Genomic DNA, 21803 nt, shown 5'->3' on the forward strand with positions numbered 1-21803 from the left:
TTACCCCTGGCCATTGATCGCTAGATCAACTCTACACCCTTGCTTTGCTCCTCTGTACTGGTTTGGTGTGAAGAAAGTTCTGAGCCAAAAGGCATGGCTCTCTGGTTACTGGCAGAACAATGTTTCTGCCTGGCCTTCACCTTTGATCATAACCTGTAGGGATAAAAAGACTATATCACAGATACTAATAGAGCTTTTTGCTTGACGCGAGAACTTTTGTAGACTGTATAGTCCATAGGAATATATATGTATATATATATATATGTGTGTGTGTGTGTGTGTGTGTGTGTGTGTGTGTGTGTGTGTGTGTGTGTGTGTGTGTGTGTGTCTAAAAAAAAGACAAGCAATAATGCCACATTTTGTAAGGTTTCTGGAATAAAGTTCAATTACTCTGAAAATAAGTGTGTGTGTGTGCGAGTGAGAGAGAGAGAGAGAGAGAGAGAGAGAGAGAGAGAGAGAGAGAGAGTTTATAAATGATAGCAAATAATTAAAACTATTTCCTAATAGACACTGTGATATAAGCTACAAGTATTTATATTTATTTCTATATCGGAACAAATTGCTAAACGAGCGGAACTCCTCCGGAGTTACTGGGAGTAGGACTCTTTACACGTGAACACTAACGATTTCCGGTTAAATGTGTTTTGAATTTTTTGAACGAGATATAATTAGGTACTGTAGCATTTTTTTTAAAGATAACGTTATTTTAACATTTCCTTATTTTTATCATTTTTATTCACATATTTCAGATGGTTTCATATATTTAGAGTTAACAAAAGTGTTTAATCGGTTGGTGCCGTCAGTTATTGTGTTCCTCCTGTGTCGTTTACTCTGCATTAACGCCAACAACAGATACATATATGCTCATCTTTATTGGGGGTATTATTGAAGCTGCATTTTTCTGATTAGAGTTAGTTTTCTGTCTAACTTGCTGACTGAGGCGGTGTGTGTCGTGACAGCCATGTCCACGCTGTTCCCCTCGCTGCTGCCGCGGATCACCGAGTCTCTGTGGTTCAACCTGGACCGGCCCTGCGTGGACGAGACGGAGCTGCACCAGCAGGAGCAGCAGCACCAGACCTGGGTAACCCACACCCGGACACGGCTGGCTCCCTCTCCTACCCATGGCCATATAGGACTATCATATAGGATATATAGGACTGCACAAATAATATACAAAGTCAGAAATAACTCTTTACCCGGACAAATACAGCAAATGTTTCAGGGGAGATATGAATTAAGGGAACCAATTCATTTTAAAAATTACAGTCATGTAGAACTACAAGCAAAAAATGTTGCATTTCAAACAGTGGAGTGAGTGAGTGAGTGAGAAAACCATCTAAACCAGTGGTCCTCAACCTTTTTTCAGTGATGTTCCCCCTGTGAAATATTTTTTCAGCCAAGTACCCCCTAACCAGCGCAAAGCACTTTTGGTTGTAAAAAAAAAAAAAAAGACGTAAAACAGAGCACTGTGCCATCAGTAACTGATTTATTAAACATAAAAATATTGCTGCTATGCTTCAACCACGACTCCATCGCTGGTCCAAGTGATTGACAGGTGAAGCCAGTTGGCATTTGACAGGTCAGGTGGAACCATCCTGGTGTAGGGGATACTCTGCGGTTTTAGGATAATCAGTTCAATAGCCTACTCCTGAAGATAAAATTCATTTTATGAATTTAGACTTATATTTTCCTCAATTATTTATGAAATATTTATTTTTAAAGGATTTTTGCATGGATGCTACTTTTTAAATACCGTATATGTATATTTTAAAATCCCACGTACCCCCTGGAGTGCCTTCACATACCCCCAGGGGTACACGTACCGCCATTTGAGAACCACTGATCTACAGGTTCAAAAGCAAATACAAAGAAAAGATTTTTGAAAAATTGGGCGTGAAAAATTATTCACCCCCCTTAAGTTAATACTTTGTAGCACCACCTTTTTCTGCGATTACAGCTGTAAGTCGCTTGGGGTTTGTCTATCAGTTTTGCACATCGAGAGACTGACATTTTTGCCCATTCCTCCTTGCAAAACAGCTCGAGCTCAGTGAGGTTGGATGGAGAGTGTTTGTGAACAGCAGTTTTCAGTTCTTTTCACAAATTCTCAATTGGATTCAGGTCTGGACTTTGACTTGGCCATTCTAACACCTGGATATGTTTTTTGTGAACCATTCCATTGTAGATTTTGCTTTATGTTTTGGATCATTGTCTTGTTGGAAGACAAATCTCCATCCCAGTCTCAGGTCTTTTGCAGACTCCATCAGGTTTTCTTCCAGAATGGTCCTGTATTTGGCTCCATCCATCTTCCCAACAATTTTAACCATCTTCCCTGTCCCTGGTGAAGAAAAGCAGGCCCAAACCATGATGCTGCCACCACCATGTTTGACAGTAGGGATGGTGTGTTGAGGGTGATGAGCTGGGTTGCTTTTACGCCAAACATAACGTCTTGCATTGTTGCCAAAAAGTTTGATTTTGGTCTCATCTGACCAGAGCACCTTCTTCCACATGTTTGGTGTGTCTCCCAGGTGGCTTGTGGCAAACTTTAAACGACACTTTATATGGATATCTTTAAGAAATGGCTTTCTTCTTGCCACTCTTCCATAAAGGCCAGAATTGTGCAGTATACGACTGATTGTTGTCGTATGGACAGAGTCTCCCACCTCAGCTGTAGACCTCTGCAGTTCATTCAGAGTGATCATGGGCCTCTTGGCTGCATCTCTGATCAGTCTTCTCCTTGTATGAGCTGAAAGTGTAGAGGGACGGCCAGGTCTTGGTAGATTTGCAGTGGTCTGATACTCCTTCCATTTCAATATTATCACTTGCACAGTGCTCCTTGGGATGTTTAAAGCTTGGGAAATCTTTTTGTATCCAAATTCAGCTTTAAACTTCTCCACAACGGTATCTCGGACCTGCCTGGTGTGTTCCTTTTTCTTCATGATGCCCTCTGCGCTTTGAACGGACCTCTGAGACAATCACAGTGCAGGTGCATATATACGGAGACGTGATTACACACAGGTGGATTCCATTTATCATCATTAGTCATTTAGGTCAACACTGGATCATTCAGAGATCCTCACTGAACTTCTGGACAGAGTTTGCTGCACTGAAAGTAAAGGGGCTGAATAATTTTGCACGCCCACTTTTTCAGTTTTTTATTTGTTAAAAAAATTTGAAATATCCAATACATTTCGTTCCACTTCATGATTGTGTCCCACTTGTTGTTGATTCTTCACAAAAAATTGCAATTTTATATCTTTATGTTTGAAGCCTGAAATGTGGCAAAAGGTCACAAAGTTTAAGGAGGCAAAATACTTTCGCAAGGCACTATATATATATATATATATATATGTATGTATATATATATATATATATATATATATATATATATATATATATATATATTATTTATAATTACTCTGGTATATCATTTATTTATAAAGCTCAGGTATAATATTTATAATGCTCAACTATATTCATATTTATAAGGCTGAGGTATAATATTGCAAATAAGTGCTGTACTATTTTATAAGGTAATAACAGGTATACTTATTTTTGAAGTAAAGCTTGCTGTTATATTTTTTTCTTATTTTTATTTTCAAGCAAAATTGAAATAGAAACAAGGGGTAGGACCTCATAAGTTTTTCTACTTCCTCCTACTCCTTTTCGGGCATGACGGTTTATTTCCCTTTGATTTTGTTTAAATGACTGTTTATTTATATTCTTTTTTTTTTATGTTTTGTGTAATTGTTTTTTATATATGCTCGAAATAAAAATTTCAATCAATATATCCTGTTCGCCTGCTTCAGTTGCAGAGCATTGCTGAGAAGGACAACAACCTGATGCCCATTGGGAAACCTATTTTTGAGGTAAACGCCATCATTTTGTCCGAGTATTAACATTGAGATGTTTACATGCTGCAGTGTCTCCCTTTCATGCAACTCTGCATTTGATGGGTGCAGGCAGGCTATGAAGAGGAGGAAGAAGAGGATGACGAGGATGAAGAAGACAGCGAGGAAGACTCAGAAGATGAAGAAGATATGCAAGACATGGATGAAATGAATGACTATAATGAGTCACCTGATGATGGAGAAATCAATGAGGTGCTTTCATCTACTTTTTGTAAATTCATCCACTTTAGAAATATCATTATCTGGATAAAGCAAGGCAAGTTTATTGGTATAGCAGGTTTCAGCAACATGCAATTCAAGGTGCTTTACATAATAAATACACGAAGAATGACAAAAAACAAAGTTTCAGTGCAGTGGCAGAGTAAAGAAAAGTTGGACTTAAACCAGAGTTACATTTGAGTAGTAAAATGAAGATTGTTTAAAGTTAAATTCAGAATAGTTAAAATAGTTCAATTGAAGTCAGCTGTAAAAAAGTTTTTAAACTTGATTTAAAGGAACTGAGGGTGTTAATGTTCCTGCAGTTTTCTGGAAGTTTGTTCAGATCTGTGGCGCATAAAAGCTAAATGCTGTGTGTCCATGTTTAGTTCTGATTCTTGGGACACCGAGTAGACCTGAACCAGAAGACCTGAGAGGTCTGGATGGTTGATATGACAGCAACAAGTCCCTGATGTATTTTGGTCCTAAACCATTCAATGATTTATAAACTAACAGAAGTATTTTAAATTCTATTCTCTGAGGTACTTGCACTTTGATGCTGATGAGACTGTGGGATTTGGTGACAGCATTTTTCAACATTTTATTTCACTAGCTTTTGAAAACAATGGGAAAAATAGTAACAGGAGAACTAATTGTCTTAATCTGGCTGTGTTCCCTCTGTCAGGTGGATATGGAAGGGCCGGACCAAGACCAAGACCAATGGATGATCTAACACAGAAGACTCTTTGGGTGTCAGTCTACTTGTCCCTGGATTCCTGGTCCTTATTTAAAAAGTGACTGCTGTGTTTCCAGTCTGTGTCACATATCTGTTTCTTGTTTGTGTAACAAGAGTAAGGATATAGGTGACATACCGCAAGATATTTCAGCAGGAGAATGAAATATTTATATATTTTCAAGCTGCAGTCCGTCAGTCTTGACGGAAAGTATTACCGTTGCTTTCTGGCGCAGATTTATTTATTAATGTGGGATGTGTGTGAAGATACTGCCGTGCAGATTTTTTTATCTCTTTATTTTCACATAAAACAGATGGATACATTTAACAATCCCATCCAGTCAGAACAGCTCCAAACCGGTGAGGTGCACTAACTGACTTATAAACAGAAGGTTTTGGTTTGTAAGCAGTTTGACGTACACCCCCGCCTGGTGAGAGCTGCACCGATGGGCCTTTTGATCTTCCACTTAAACTTTAACCGTGTCATATCTTCAGTCATGTGCTCTTGAGTTTCCAGAGAGCTGATTGAGCATAAACATTGCCCTAGTCAGCAACATAATTTGTTACTAATGAGGAAATATTTAAACCTTTTTCTTGACTTTGTATTTTTTTTTTTTTTTTTTTTTGCTTTTATCACAAACACTCCTTCAGTAGAAAACTTTTACATTAAAACCTTTTGAATGACTTACTCTGAAGTTTAAAGTCAATTCAGTTACTTTGAGCCGCCAATAAAAAACATTAAATGAATGATGCAACTGATGCAACATTTTATATTATGGTGAGCAGCATGAGCCGAAAGTTGACATACTGTTGAATGAGCTAAAAGATTATAAAGTCAAAGGTCCATTTAAATTTGGATTTGATACATTTCAGGATTCTTTTTTTTTACATGCCAGTGACTGTTTTCTTATTTGATATTAAATATCAGGAACACTTTCAGAGATAACATTAGTAGGAGCAACATTTTCAGTGAAAATGTGTATAAATAATATTTCTTTAGACTCTTTCAAACATCACGTTTTCTTTTAAAACGTTCTTTTAGTCGACTTGAATCAATCTTTTCAAATCTGATAGTGATGCTGAACCATAGAGGCTATTCATAAAAGAGGTTTACATTTTGTTTGATTTTATTTTTGCAATACCTTTCAGCTAAAATGAATCTGTACATTGTTTTCTACAGATCTTGTGAATAAAAAGAAAACCTAATTGGTATGTAATGTATTTTTCCCAAGTGCTTTCTTAAATCCATTTGAGGGTGCTGATGGTAGACTGTTTTTCTTGCGTTAGCATTAAATTGTCCTCACTGTATGTACAGTTATTTGTCTTCAAAGTTTCATAAGAATTTTCTCTATCTTATTTTTGTATTACTTAAAATGTTGAATAAACAAATGCAACGGTTACAAAATCTAAACTAGAAGCTGACTTTGCACATCTCAGTATTCCCAAACAGTTGCCATGACATGAATTATACCACGGCCACCCTGAAAATGTGTATTTCATTTAGAATGTGACACCCAGTCTACTTAATTCCCTGGTACACCAGCTCAGCCATCCCATCTCGGATGCCCTTGCTATATTCAAGTGTGGCTCGGTGGACCTTCCAGTCATACAAGCCGCTTTTGCGGATGTATCTGAGGAACTTTGGTGCCCCAGGAAACAGCACATTGTCAGCCAAAATCACAGATCCTTTTCCCAGCAGGCCAGAGCCTTCCAGCATCTGCAACAGACACATTCAGAAAGTGAGAGAGCTCCGCAGGGAACATTGCAAAACAGTGAAACTTAAAAAATGTTTTTAGCTGATAAAGTCTTATGGTAAATACTAGTACATGTAAAGCAGAAAAATATCTATTATTTTCCTAACTGACTGTGTAGACTGGAAAAATAACTGTAACTGTTTAGAAACATCGCAGGTCCTTCCTCCCCGCTGCCATCAGACTGTACAACCAGGCCTGCTCTCAGTGGCTAACGGACAATAACACGTGCAATAACAAGATGTGCACAAACCATATGTGCAATATCTATGCAATATCTGTCTGTCTACCTCACACTCATTATACCTGCTTTTTTTGCACTGTTTTTTTCTTTCGCACTACCTTTACCTATATTTTGTAATTATATATATTTTTTACTTTTTACTTTTTTACCCCCTTCCCTGCATGTGTGTGTTAAGTGTGTTCTGCTGCCAACAAGTGAGTTTCCCCATTGAGGGAGAAATAAAGGATTATCTTATCTTAAACAGAAGTAGTAGCCATCATCTTCAGAGAAAATATGTGGTGGGAAAAACATCTTTAAAGGTCATGAGTTAAATATTTTGTAAAAAAAATAATTTGAAAAAGTCAACAGCAGAATTTGCAGCAATGTTAAGTCATGAACATAAATTAATTTTCACAAATGCAGTATGAAGACAACTGCGGGTATTGGGACTACACGGATGCAAGACCTATGAAATCTGTGTGATCTGTGAGACTAATCAGGGAAAAAAAGGTTTGAATTTGTTAGAGAACGTTGTGACTGGTCTGCAGCAATGGAGAAAACATCATCTGGTCTGATGAATCCAGATATACCACATCAGGATTAGAAGATCTACAGGTGAAGTTATACAAGCCTTGTGGGGGTAGTTTTAGTTAGTCAGGTCCAGATTCAGCAACGTTTTCTAAAAATAACAAAATATACTGAATCCGTATATTTAGTCACTGGTGGTTCCCAAGACTCGACTTGTGACTAGGGGAAACAGCCTTTTCAGTTGCTGTTCCTAAACTTTGGAACTGTCTCCCTCTGTCTGTGAGGACTGCCAGAACTCTCAACAATTTTAAATCTCTTTTAAAAACACATTTTGTTACACTGGCTTTGAACCCCAGGGAGCACGATCAGTTGACCAGTCCTTGCATTGTATTTGATCTATTTGAGGGATGTTGCTTACTACTTTTATTTGTATCATATAGTTTTATTCTTTGCATTCTTATTCACCTGTACAGCACTTTGGTTGCCTTATGGCTTGTTAAAGCGCTATAGAAATAAAGTTTTGATTGATTGGTTGATCGAATTAGAACGTTTTTCCATTAATAGATTTTCTTATTTCCTAATGGCATGATCATACCCCAAAATGACAATACCAGGTTTCATCAAGCTCAAATAGTGGAATAGTGGTTCATGGAGCATGAAGCATGATTTTAACCCATATTCAGCTACAGGGTTCAGACCTCAAACCGTTTGAGAATCTTTGCTGTGAGCTCGAGGAGACTTCATATGGCAGATGAGCAGGCAAAGATTTCACGCACAGGTCTGACTCGGACAGTCGGTGAAAGATCTTGCTGAAAAAGCAATACATCTCTCGGTGGAAATAAATGTTGTGACATTGAATAATGATATTAAAACAATGCCACAGCATAAAGCATATGCTCAAGATGGCCCGTCAAAATAGTTGAGTGTGGGGCTTCTTTTTTGGGACGGGCAGTGTGAGTGCCTATCATGGCCTTTTACCTGCAGGTCAGGCAGGTAACATTTCTTCCAGTGGTCCATGAAGACCAAATCCAGCCTCTCCAAATTGTAGTCAGACCGGAGCAGAGGGATCACCTCGTCAGACGGATTCACAATGAGCTCCACCTGGAGACAAGCAGTCGTCTATTTAAAGGCCTCTACGTGGATAAGACCTACAGAGCATGAACTAGATTGTACTATGGAATTTTGTGCAGCAGGGACACGGTTTTGCTCTCACTGTGTCATCATCAAACCCTGCTAGGCGGATGATTTTCTCAGCAATAGCAGCATTCCTTGCATCCATCTCAATGCTGTACAGTCTGCCCCCAAGAGGCAGAGCCCGGGCTATCCGAATGGTGCTGTATCCACAATGGCTACCAAGCTCCAGGACTGTCAGAGGGCTCTGCTCCATCAGTAGCCGGTCCAAGATTTTTCCTGAAGGCACACACGAAACAGAACCTAATGGATTTAGGATATCAGACTTTTATTTTTACACGTGACAAGGGGAAAAAAAACTCTCTTTAAACTAGCATCACCTTTTTTTGGTCCAATGTTGCTGATGAACTCCACCCTGCTACACCAGAAATCAAAGGCATCCAGGATGCTGTCAGGGTCTCCAGGGGTGGAATGGGTGAGAACATACTGAAATGCACGCTCCTCCCGGCTCAAACCAGTAACACAGTCTTTCCATATCCTGACCAGGACAGCTCGATAGAAGAGCACGAAGTAGTAGCGGTACCTAATTAGCAGTGTCAGTACAAGGGGAATAAAGGCCAGAGCGATGGCTGGGGACACCATCCTTGCAGAGAGAGAAAAATACAATACACCTGTAGATTTAGTTGTTGGGGTTCTGTATACTATAGTATGTATTAGCATCTGTCTTAACAATTTTTTTTTTTTTTTAAACAAACTTTTTAGATATTCTTAGTGGGATCTTAGAGCTGTTTCCTGGAAAGTAATATAAAATGTAAGACTCATCATTTATGTAGGAGTATATGCATGCATTGATAAGTCCAATGAAATACTTTGTTGATGTTTCCTTAATTCACAAACTACAGAAGTGAGTCAAATTTCCTGGTACAGTCACATATATTGTGACATTTTGATTGCAACAAATACAAATACAAATACAACAAATGCATACATCTTAACAACCACTTGAATCCTACAGAAATTTGTCCATGCTGTAGTGTTGTGGTAGATCTGAGAGAAAAGCCTGGTCAGGTAACTGTAGACTGCATCACACTAACCAGATACTGTAGCCCAATTACACATTCTTACTGCACTCCAAAATGCGAAACGAATACAAAACAAACTCACCTTTTGCAAATTTCCCCTCTGTGGGACTATTAAAGGTTTATCTTATCTTATCTTATCTTATCTAAAGACCAAAGCAGCAGCACTGTCGGTAAAAGAGCTGAGAACTGACACTTCAGCTGAGACAGGTGCAGAAATACAAAGAGAAGAGTGTGTCTGTGTTTAGAAGAAGTTCAGAGACAGCAGTATGAATTATTTATGCATCACGCGCATGACAGTATAGATTATCTGTAGATGAATAAATCTACAGATCATAGACACTGACAACAACGTAAACATCAGTTTATCTCATGTTTTATAAGTAAAACAATACCAGCTTCAAATATTGAAACAAGGAGCAACATTGTGGAAAGGAGAAAACAAAACAACAGAGGCAAACAGCGTATTGATACTCATGTATCAAGTTAACATCGACAGATGTGTGTCGGCGTGGACATCAAGGGAGTCCAGTTTCTCTCTTTCCTGCATAATGATGGAAAGGTCAATAATATGACGACAAAAGGCTAATATCTGGAACTCTATCAAATATAACTCAATATAATACAAATGTTTAAACATATATAAAAATGCAGTAGAACCAAGGTGAGAATAAAAACAACGAAAAAGCAGACAAAACTCAAATCAATAAAACAATTTATTGGTCACATGACATATTTCTTTCGACCTTGTCAGTGAAGCCTCCGTTGAGATTATTGAATCTTAATATGTAGTTATTGTTGCTTTTGCTGTTAAAGACGGGTATTTTAATTCATCAAGCAATAAAAAAATATGTTGTTTAAGCTGTTGTGACATAAAATGATCAAGTAGCAAAGAGGAAAAAGTGTGAGAATTACAGGATTAAAACTATTAAACAGGTTCACTTCAAATACACATTGTGGCCCAATAACAAAAAAGGGGGACAAATATTAAGAAACTGGAAGAGTACTGCAGTGATGAATACATTTCACCTGGCAACTTAGTGGTAAATCAAGATGGACAGCGGTGAACTATTCTTCCTATTTTTCAGGAAGAAATTTTGCTGCAAAAAAGATCTTGAATGAATTTGGTGAAATCTTTTTGCAGAAAATCAACAGTAAAACATATTTAATAATGAACACAAGAGCTCAAAGTGGAGATAACTCAAGGTACTGGGGCTAATTAGGGCCCGAGCACTTGCAGTGCGAAGGCCCTATTGTATTTGCAGGAATTTTTATTATTATTATTATTATTATTATTATTTTCCTGACAAAGTGAAGGCCTTTTTGCCCCCCTTAACATGCCCAAAAAGTCACCAAATTTTGCACCCTAGTCAGGCCTTGCGAAAAATTTGATATTTAATGGTTTCCATTAATGGGCGTGGCAAAATGGCTCAACAGCGCCCCCTTGAAAACTTTGTGCCTCAAGCCCCATGATACGGTTTGACGTACATGCACGAAAATCGCTACACACCTGTATCATGGCACAACTGAAAGAAAAGTCTCTTGGCGTCATGCCCGAAACCGAACAGGATGTCGGCCATTTTGAATTCATCGTGTCATTTTGGCGAAATTTATGCCATTCCTTCGAAAGTTAATTCAGCCCGAACCGTAACGTGCCCCCAAGTGTGTTATACATCAAAATGTGCGTCTCCATCCTGCGACTACACGCATTACTTTTCTCTTTCAAAAGCGTTACCGTGGCGACGCTAGACGCCAAAAAGCGCGCCCACCCTTCATCTGGTTGGTTCAGACAGAAAAAACTTTGCGCCTCAAGCCCCATAATACGGTTTGACGTACATGAACGAAAATTGGTACACTCCTGTATCATGTCGCAACTAAAAGAAAAGTCTCTTGGCGCCATGGCCGAAATCGAACAGGAAGTCGGCCATTTTGAACATTCTGAATTAATTGCGTAATTTTGGAGCAATATATGCCATTCCTTCGAGAGTTAATTCAGCCCGAACCGTATTGTGAACCCAGATGTGTTATACATCAAAATGTGCGTCTCCATCCTGCGACTACACGCATTACTTTTCTCTTTCCAAAGTGTTACCGTGGCGACGCTAGAAGCCAACAAGCGCACCCCCCCTTCATCTGATTGGTCCATATTTGATAGTTCCCCAAAAGGCACCAAATTTGGCATGCAAGCCAGGCCTGGCGATAAATTTGATATTTCATGGTTTGCATTAATGGGCGTGGCAAAATGGCTCAACAGCGCCCCCCAGAAAACTTTGTGCCTCAAGCCCCACAATACGGTTTGACGTACATGCACGAAAATCGCTACACACCTGTATCATGGCACAACTTAAAGAAAAGTCTCTTGGAGCCATGGCCGAAAACGAACAGGATGTCGGCCATTTTGAATAAATTGTGTCATTTTGGCGAAATTTATGCCATTCCTTCGGCAGTTAATTCAGCCCGAACCGTAACGTGCACCCAGGTGTGTTATACATCAAAATGTGCGTCTACCTCCTGCGACTACACGCATTACTTTTCTCTTTCAAAAGTGTTACCGTGGCGACGCTAGACGCCAAAAGGCGCGCCCCCCCTTCATGTGATTGGTCCATATTTGATAGTTCTCCAAAAGTCACCAAATTTTGCATGCAAGCCAGACTTGGCGATAAATTTGATATTTCATGGTTTGCATTAATGGGCGTGGCCTAACGGCTCAACAGCGCCCCCTAGAATACTTTTATCTGCCATAACTTTTGAATGGATTGACATAGGAGGTTGTGGGTGGTGTCATGGGACTCTGTAATGAGTCCTTAAGCTTCGTTGACCTTAATTAGCCCCGCCCCTTCTTCTGATTGGTTGTCCCTTTTTTCTGCTATAACTTTTTAATGGTTTGACTCCCGCTTCCTGATTCAAACTTCTGCCGGCCCCGCCCCCCGTCCAATCACTGGCGAGTAGGGTGATGACGGCCCCGCCCCCCGACCAATCAGTGGCGAGTAGGGTGATGACGGCCCCGCTTCCCGACCGATCAGCTGTTGTAATGTGGTGACGTCAGAAATAGTCCCGTGCTCAGCCCGGTTAGAACCACGGTGAATGGTTACAGAAAGAGTAATAAATAAAATAGTAGTGTTTTACTAATATTTATACCTTACAAACATTTAAAAAATTAGGAAAAAAAGTTCCAGACATTATAATGCTATGTTGGTCTCTCCTAATGCAGTAAGTCAAAGAAAAAGTAATAGATGAGTCTTAGCTCAACCAGAGCATTACGGTCTATGGTCCCGGAGGTCCGGAGTTCGAGACCGGCTGTATGCCGAAATTTTTTTTTTACATCAAAATTTTCGTCTCTGTCCTGCGACGACGCACATTACTTTTCTCTTTCAAAAGTGTTACCGTGGCGACGCTAGACGCAAAAAAGCGCTCGTCCCCTTCACAGGGATTAAAGTTCTCCGTACCTGGTACGGATTTCCGTCCTGGGGATTTTTTTGGGATATTTTTTTATGAGATCAGCGCAAATCCGACAAAAAATATGAACACCGGGGTGTCTGTAGCGCCGCGGTGACTTGTCGAACGGCGCCCACTGCAGTCAATCAGCTGTTGGCTGTGCACACACAGTAAAGTTCTCCTCTGGTTTTAGATGCACGTAACCTGACACCTAATAACTCAGCCTAGGCTGAGTTATGGTTCTGCGTCAAAACGACACCGTGCCTACGCATGTGGTTTGCGTCGACGTGTTTTTGATTGTTATTTTATTCTGCATGTAAAGCACAGGCATCAGAATCTTCCGCGGATTTTGGTCTCAGCAAAAAAATTCCGCGGAACGGGGGAAAAAAAAAAAAAATTCCCCAAACAACGGACCAGGCCAGAAAAGAAAAACATAATATTCAAAAAATAAGCGACGTATCTATCCATTCAGAAATCAAAAGCTTCTGTGCGGCGCTGAATGCAGTGTTTTGCGGTGCGGTGTGCTTCTCATTGAAATGACTGGAGGCAACACGTTGCGGCAGTGAGCAGAGCCGGCAGGGAAAAAAAGTCAACAGTGCCGCGTGTCCGTGTGTAACCTAAATCTACCATGGCCTCAGTGTTAGGGCTCGGCCAGGTGGGGCTTTATAAATATATGGGCTTCCGCTTCATAAATGTATTAAATATATGAGCGCGGAGTCGGCGTGGCGAGGAGCCGGGCGCGCGCCGGCGGACAGTGGAGTCGCGCTGTGAAGCCTGAATTATGGTTCCGCGTTAAATCGACGCCGTAGGCCTCAGCGTAGGTTACGCGGCGACGCGCGCCGTACGGTGCGTACTGCCGCGTACCCTACGCCGGGTCTGCGTTGGTGTAACGCAGAACCATAACTCAGCGCTAGACCTCGTTGCATGTCGGTGTGCCGCAATGTAAACACTGCGGAGCTACAAGCCTACGTTGCATTACGAATGTGACGCGCTGTGAGTTTGTATATCTGCATTTTAATTTCAGATGCTTTGTTCAAAGTTATGTAGCGAGTCTGTAGTGCAGTGCCTCGTTTAGAACCCCCTGTCATTATTACATAAAAAGTATCTACTAGCACGGATATTGCCACTGGATCAAAATATGAACTCTCAGGAATGGATTATAAATTTACGTTTTCAATCGCAAGGGGGGGGGGGTCTGAAAACTTTCCGTCCTGGGATTTTTTTTTGCTTTAATCCCTGCCTTCATCTGATTGGTCCATATTTGATAGTTCTCCAAAAGTCACCAAATTTTGCATGCAAGCCAGGCCTGGTGATAAATTTGATATTTAATGGTTTGCATTAATGGGCGTGGCCTAACGGCTCAACAGCGCCCCCTAGAATACTTTTCTCTGCCATAACTTTTGAATGGTTTCACATAAAGAGTCGTGGGTGGTGTCATGGGACTCGGTTTTGAGTCCTTGACCTTCATTGGCCTGAATTAGCCCCGCCCCTTCTTCTGATTGGTTGTTCCTTTTTTCTGCTATAACTTTTGAATGGTTTGACATAGAGAGTCGTGGGTGGTGTCATTCTGATATGCTTATGGGGGGCGGTGGACGTGAGTGCGAGGGCCCGTTCATCGCTGCTTGCAGCTTTAATTAGATTTGTAGCCTTAAAAACACATTTTATCAGTGAACTGAATGAAAACAAAAAAGAATGGTAAAACAAAAAACTCCCAAAAAGATTGGACCATTGGAGCGATCACAAAATGACAACATGAACCCTTTTCCAGGGTCAAGGTAAGAAGACCAGTGGGTGAATTGATGCACCTATCATGGCTATGACAGCAAGCCTGTGAACAGTTATAATCTGAGGTCAGGTGGTCAGATGATTACCTGAATACTCAGAACAAGCACATTTATCCATCAGTACATTTGTTTTTAATTCACTGATGTCATGGACCTATTTCATGTGACCACATGATCAAAATGCACGCAGTGATCAAAGCTGAAAGTGACTCTACAAAACATTTGAGTTTGTGACGTATTTACATAACTTGGTTTACGTATCAGTCTAAGGTAACTGGTACCAGCACCATTCAATTCTTTAGTTTACAGAATCATTTCATTAATGAGTAGAATTTTGTTTCTTGTTTGTAAGAATTAGCCCAGTCATAACCTTACTGGATGTGAAGTTGCTTCACCCTCTTTGTCCATGTGTCTGGAGGTTGCAAACACAAACACTACTAGCTTTGCGAGTTTGTTCTTTAATAAAGAATTAATCATTCTCTGAAAAACAAAAATTATTTTTCGAAATTTTTGGTAAAATGATATGTACATTTTTTTTTATTCAACATGATGTAATAACACATTTTGTAACAATTTGTGGGAGGATTGTATGATTTGTTCTGTTGTTTTTGCACCTCTTATTGGTGATTTATACTGTAAGTGGGGAACTATTGGTTGTTTGTTAATAAACTGTGTTTTAAATGCATTACCCGCTGGATCTCTGGTAACACGACTAGGTTTTGCATACACTACACAAGTGTTACTTTTAGCAGCACAGTTACAAATTGCATGAAGCCGCATCCATGCGGAGGCCTGTAGTGGGGGGTGGGTTGCCGTTCAAACCTCTGAACAGGGCTGTTTAAGAAGAGCTCTGATGAACCTCTTGAGCTCTTTGTCCCCTCTGGTCCACCTCACCAGACGAGTCAGCACCAGCCGTCCCTCCTCAGCCTGGGCCAGGGCCAGGAGCCAACCACCATGGGCTACATCCCCCGCCTTCCCTACTGCTTTAGCCGCTTTCTTATCCATCTGCTCCTCCTCTAACGCAGGGTCTTTGTGTGTCTCTACCGAGTCCAAGCCAGGACAAGTACAGCTGCCACCCTCTTGAAGCCATAAAGCACCATGGGCCATTGCACCTCCAATCTCTTCTACCTTCTCTGCGCCTCCCCCTGCCCACCGCAGGATGCGACTACGGGCCAGGGGCACCAGCTGACGGTCACTTCCCACTGTCGACACGCTGCTCAGACGCATCTTTAGAGCTGCAACAAAGAAATGAGCAAACTTCTATAGGTGTCGCTTGAGGTTAGGTGTAAAACAACCTATGTACCTCAACTGAGCTTTGTGTCAGGCTTATACAAGAATAGTGCTTTTTTTTGCTGTTTTAAAATAAAATTATTATTCTTATGTTGCCTTGTAGTACACTAATAAAATTAGGTTGGGAAACCACAAGCTCTCACCATAAGGACTGTGACAGAAGTTTTCTTGGATGTCTGTCTCTCCTTCAGCAGCCAGACTACAGGCATCACAGATAACAGTACCTGGGGGGTGGAAAAGAGATGGTTTGATTACAGCTGTCTGCAGTGGTGATAGAAACAAACCAAACTTGTCTGCCAGTCTTAGCATACACACCAGGATCAAAGCATGGAGTGAAGCCATTTGAAATGGAAGAAAATACAACTTTGCTTACTTTGCCACAGGGGAGGTACAAAATCAGACCAGAACAGATAATTAAATGAGTAAAACATGAAAATCAATACTTAAAGAAACATGCAAATGAAAATAACAATACAGATTTGTGTGTGTGTGTGTGTGTGTGTGTGTGTGTGTGTGTGTTTTATTTGTCATATAGCTGTGCCTTTCTAAGTCATGAACACCAGAAAGATTAGAAACTTCACCTTTAACGATAAACATTTTCTAGAAAACAATAAATAAAGTAGTGTAAGGGCTTTAAACTTTGAATAAAGGTGCAATGGAATGAAATGAAATGGAATAAGTTGGAGAGGGATTTGAAATCAAGTAGAACCTTAACCTTATTTATAAAAACATTGAAAAGAAGGATGATTTCTCTATACCAAAGTAATGAGTGATAATGCTTACTATGTTGATTTGTGTATTAATTTAATTGGTAATTTGATTTGATTATTCAAGGATGAAGAAAACATGTAAACTGCACCTTTTTTTTTTCTTTCTTATTTTTCGAGGAATCTTTGTTATCCCCATGGAGGTAATTTATTTTACTGGCAGTCTTATCTCTTACTTCTTGCTTTTATTTCATTACTTTAAACAATATTTTTGAGGGTAGGCAATGAATAAGCTTTGCTTCAGCCTACACCTTTTTCGGTCTAGATGTTAGTTGTATAGTAGAAACTTTTTTGTAATGTTTTCCTTGAACAGTGTATTTGTTTCCTTGTTGTCATTTTAATTTTATTTTTAATTTTGTAAAAGCTATTTTGATGTTTGTCTTATTTTTATTCTTTTTTTTGTGATGTCATGACCGAAATAAACTAAACTAAACAAAAAATAAATAAACTAGACTAAACTAAAATTAAGTCCTTTTAGTAGTAGAATACATGAGTGACAGATTAGGATAACAAAAGTTTAAATAAATCCAATTAGCTGAAGGTAATTCCATCACTGAGTTTGGAGTATGTTCTGCTCCTGCCCCTAGAGCAGGGGTCGGCAACCCAAAATGTTGAAAGAGCCATATTGGACCAAAAACACAAAAAACAAATATGTCTGGAGCCGCAAAAAATGAAAAGTCTCGTATAAGTCTTATAATGCAGGCAAATGGCGAAAGGCAACATGTCGAGAAAAAAGTCGAAATGTCGAGGAAAAAGTCGAAATGTCGAGAAAAAAGTCAAAATTTCGAGAAAAAAGTCAAAATGTCGAGATGAATGTTGAAGTACAATCTCGAGAAAAAAGTGGAAATGTCGAGAAAAAAGTCAAAATGTCGAGGAAAAAGTCAAAATTTCGAGAAAAAAGTCGAAATGTCGAGAAAAAAGTCAAAATGTCGAGGAAAAAGTCAAAATTTCGAGAAAAAAAGTCAAAATGTCAAGATGAATGTTGAAGTACAATCTCGAGAAAAAAGTCGAAAAAAAAAATCAAAATTTCGAGAAAAAAGTCAAAATTTCGAGAAAAAAGTTGAAATGTCGAGAAAAAAGTTGAAATGTCGAGATTAAAAAGGAAAAGAAAAAGGAAGAAAAAAAAGGAAAAAAGAATAAAAAAAAGAATAAACAAAGAAAAAAGGGAAAAAAAAGAAAAAAAAATGAAAAAAATGGAAAAAAAAGGTTAAACATTTTTGAAAAAGCTCCAGGAGCGACTAGGGCGGCGCTAAAGAGCCACATGCGGCTCTAGAGCCGCGGGTTGCCGACCCCTGCCCTAGAGAGTAATAAGCCTGATTTATGGGTCCGCGTTACACCGACGCAGAGCCTACGCCGTAGGCTCTGCGTCGGTGTAACGCGGAACCATAAATCAGCCTATAGAGTATAATGAGATATGCTCGGACCTTGCGGCGCCTCCTCGCCCCGGACCTCCTCCTCCCCGGTGCCCCCCTCGCGCTGCCCGGTTGCCGGGATACAGAGGCCGGTCCCGCGGGGGAACCGCGTGCAGTTGAACATCTGGGGCCAGGGGAAGCCGAAGGCGCTCATGACGGGCACGCAGCCGTCCCGCACGGCCTCGCACAGGCTCCTGCAGGGGCTGACGGGCGCGCTGAGCTCCGGCTGCAGGCACACCGGGGCGAACAGGGAGCACAGGAACTTCTGGGTGTCGCCGTGACACAGCTTGGAGACGAGGGGCAGCCAGGCGGCCGACTGCTGCTGCGCCTCCTTCAGGGAGTCGTGGCCGAGCAGGTTGGGGATCCACATGCGCCGGTAGCCGATGCCCTGGCACAGGGACAGGCTGCTGGGGATGGGCTTACAGGCGGAGCGCACCGGGGAGCTGAAGCCCAGAGACGGCGGCCCCAGCTGGATCAGGGGAGCCGCGGGCTCGGAGGCGTGAGAGACTCCCAGCAGCACAACAAAGCAGAGCAGACGAGCAGACATGGTTTTTAGTTCTCTGTGAGCTTCTCAAAAAGCTGTCGCTTCACTGCCTGGACTTGACCTGCCTGAAGGTGTAAACAAATAAAATAAAAGGAGGTGTGGGAAGGAAACAGGGGATCGAGGCCAGCAGGCAGGCACCTCCCAAAAACATCCCACCTCATCAAACTGCTGTCTCAATCCACAATCACAGAGCTCTGGTGTCAGTAGACACGACATAAAAGCATTTAAACTGTTAGATGCTGATCTTAACTTCCAGAAACACATATGTCTTTATTTTGTTTTGGTCATTTACATTTTAAGATGTTTGCATATACACTGTATATGTATACACACAGGTATAAATATATATATATATATATATATATATATATATATATATATATATATATATATATATATATATATATATATACATATATATACGGAAGAGTATTAGGGCCACTTAAAAAAAATAAAAAGAATTCTGAGAAAAAAGTCAGAATTCTGAGAAAAAAGTCAGAATTCTGCCTTTTTTCCTCAGAATTCTGAGATTAAAGTCAGAATTCTGACTTTTTTCTCAGAATTCTGAGATTAAAGTCAGAATTCTGACTTTTTTCTCAGAATTCTGACTTTTGTCTCAGAATTCTTTTTATTTTTTTTTAAGTGGCCCAGAATTCTGACTTTTTTCTCAGAATTCTTTTTATTTTTTTTAAGTGGCCCTAATACTCTTCCGTATATATATGTACACATTTCCTTTTTTTTTTGACCAAAAAGGTATAGGCTGAAGCCTTATGGCTTATTTTGCCTATCCTTTTCAACAAAAGGCAGACTACAGAAAGGGAAAAAAGATACTAATAAGAAGAAAACGAAACGAACGAACAAAACAAAGAAAATGAACAAAGAAGAAAATAAAATAAATGTGGTCACTCACGATTGAGGACAGCTGCAGGAGGAAAGTTTCATAATTTAGACAGTTTAATATGAAGATAATTTATATCAGTGTTCTATACTTATCTATTATTTTAGATTTATAATTTTTTTTAAATTTGTAAATTGAGCTACCGGTACTTTTTTTTAGTTCCTCATCCAGGCGGTTCCATAGTTTCACCCCTTCGACACTGATACACCTTGAAATATTTTTTTTGTTCTTGGCCATTTCTGCTCAAAAATGCCATAGCCCCTTAGGTTGTGCCTGCTTTCCCTCACCTGGAACATTCATCTTAGAAATATATCTAAAGTAAGATGTTTTCTGTTATAATCAGACTCTGAAAAGTTGGTTCATGCTTTTATCTCCAGTAGATTAGATTATTGCAATGCACTTTTTGCAGGACTAACAAAGCAAGTGTTACATAAACTCCAGTTTATTCAAAATGCTGCAGCCAGAATTCTAACAAAAACCAAGAGGTATGAACACATCACTCCTGTTTTATCCTCTCTTCACTGGCTCCCTGTTAAACAAAGAGTAGATTTTAAAGTACTTCTTATTGTCTTTAAATCTATGAATGGCTTAGCTCCCTCCTACATGGTTGACATGCTGAATACATACCGGACAGATCCCTTAGATCATCAAATAAGAGTCATCTCATCATACCTAGAATTAACACTAGATCTGCTCATGGTGCTTTCAGCCACTACGGTCCCACTCCCTGGAATTCCTTGCCGCAGGAACTAAGGTCTGCTCCAACAGTGCCCTCTTTCAAAAGCAGACTAAAAACGTACCTTTTTGCACAAGCGTTTGAGTAAACTCTACATGGTTGGCTGGGTGATCGAACTTTTGTTAAAATGGAATTATGGTTGTTATTGTTGTTTTTCTCTTGACATACTTTTGTCTGTTTCTGACATTGTAAACCTGTAATTTTTTTTTTTTTTTTTTATGTATTTGAGCACATTGAGTCTATGCTCATCATGTGAAATGTTCTTTATAAAATTAATTTGCCTTGCCTTTGCCTAAACTGATACAGTCATGCACAGTTGGCATTTTAGCAGTATGAGTTTCTTTTCATCCCTTGACTGTTTTTGTGCATCTCGAAATCAAAGGGTGGAACCTTCTGAATACATATTTTTGCAGAAAATGTAAAATAAACAAGGGTTAAACCTGCTCTCCAACTCTAACTTAAAATTCTTTAAATAAATATAATTAAATCAAAGTCCCTGTGTATGTCTGTTTGAAAGTAGTGATACATTTCTCTTTTAAATTAGGCCCATTTTATTTCCACATAAAAAGCATATAAAACTTTATAGAGATCCTTCCAATTTAGGAACTTTATTGCTGTGTAGAATAAAAAACAAACAAACAAAAAGAAAACCCCCAAAGAAATCAGTTTTGAAATGTATACAGAAGCATTTACTGCTGCGTTTCAAAATCCCTGGCTTCCTCAGGAAATGTATTGCATTTAATACTGTAACCATAGTTTAAGGTGAAATGTGTTAATTGCGTGTAAAGTAGTGTGTGTCACTCCATCATTATATTCAGCCAGTGGGTGTCAGAGACCCTTTAATCTTCTGAGACTGCCATCTGCACTACCAGCATGCCTCATCTTGTTTGTTTTTTTCTTATACTCTTGTAGTTTGGGCCTTTCTTTTCAAATAAGTAACTGCTTTAACTTCATGATGTACGTGCAGTTTTTTTTTTTTGTTATCCACAATCTAACAGAAAAGAGTGAAATACATTGATCAGGGAGGTTAATAGAGTTGTCTCTTAACCCTCAACCTTAGTTCATTTGATCCACCTCAGTTCGAGAGGGGCACCTGGTAAAATAAATTATGAATTTAATATATAATTGTAGATTGTTGCATAAAAAATTGCACTCTCAAACCAAGGTATTATTTTACTGTAAAATAATTGTTCATATTTAACAAGTCAATTAAATTGTGTTCCTTTTTTTTGTCTTAAACTTGCACCATATAAAGTACTGGTAATGTGTAAAAATCTGTTATACAAATGCTGTATTACAAAATATAAAATATTTAAGTGTGAATTGTGGTAAAGTCAAATTGAGCATAAAATCAAAAATGCCTGCCTGCTTGGTTACTTTATACAACTC

At 39.6% G+C, this 21803-nt stretch overlaps 3 protein-coding genes across 4 annotated transcripts; 1 reads left to right on the forward strand and 2 right to left on the reverse strand.

Moving 5' to 3' along the window:
• The first annotated feature begins 615 nt into the window (after nt 1-615).
• anapc15 (anaphase promoting complex subunit 15) lies at nt 616-7046 on the forward strand. 2 transcript variants are annotated; one of them, XM_061719219.1, is made up of 5 exons: nt 616-672; nt 960-1081; nt 3807-3866; nt 3960-4100; nt 4789-7046. In XM_061719219.1, the coding sequence occupies exons 2-5, from the start codon at nt 962-964 to the stop codon at nt 4834-4836; spliced, it is 369 nt and encodes a 122-aa protein (XP_061575203.1). In that variant the 5' UTR covers nt 616-672; nt 960-961; the 3' UTR covers nt 4837-7046. The 2 variants fall into 2 exon arrangements, with proteins under 2 accessions (XP_061575203.1, XP_061575204.1); XM_061719220.1 differs by having other exon boundaries at nt 627-632.
• Nucleotides 6241-9407, reverse strand: tomt (transmembrane O-methyltransferase). The gene is made up of 4 exons (XM_061719217.1): nt 8850-9407; nt 8552-8748; nt 8317-8439; nt 6241-6553 (listed from the first exon to the last, which is right to left on the reverse strand). Exons 1-4 carry the CDS (start codon nt 9187-9189, stop codon nt 6356-6358), a joined length of 858 nt encoding a protein of 285 aa, XP_061575201.1. The 5' UTR covers nt 9190-9407; the 3' UTR covers nt 6241-6355.
• A 2407-nt stretch (nt 9408-11814) lies between these two features.
• Nucleotides 11815-18845, reverse strand: sfrp2l (secreted frizzled-related protein 2 like). Its single transcript, XM_061719221.1, has 3 exons — nt 18249-18845; nt 16201-16281; nt 11815-16002 (listed from the first exon to the last, which is right to left on the reverse strand). Exons 1-3 carry the CDS (start codon nt 18781-18783, stop codon nt 15584-15586), a joined length of 1035 nt encoding a protein of 344 aa, XP_061575205.1. The 5' UTR covers nt 18784-18845; the 3' UTR covers nt 11815-15583.
• Between the last annotated feature and the right edge of the window lie 2958 nt (nt 18846-21803).

This window comes from Cololabis saira, chromosome 4 (assembly GCF_033807715.1).
Source record: "Cololabis saira isolate AMF1-May2022 chromosome 4, fColSai1.1, whole genome shotgun sequence".
NCBI classification, from domain to species: Eukaryota; Metazoa; Chordata; class Actinopteri; order Beloniformes; family Belonidae; genus Cololabis; species Cololabis saira.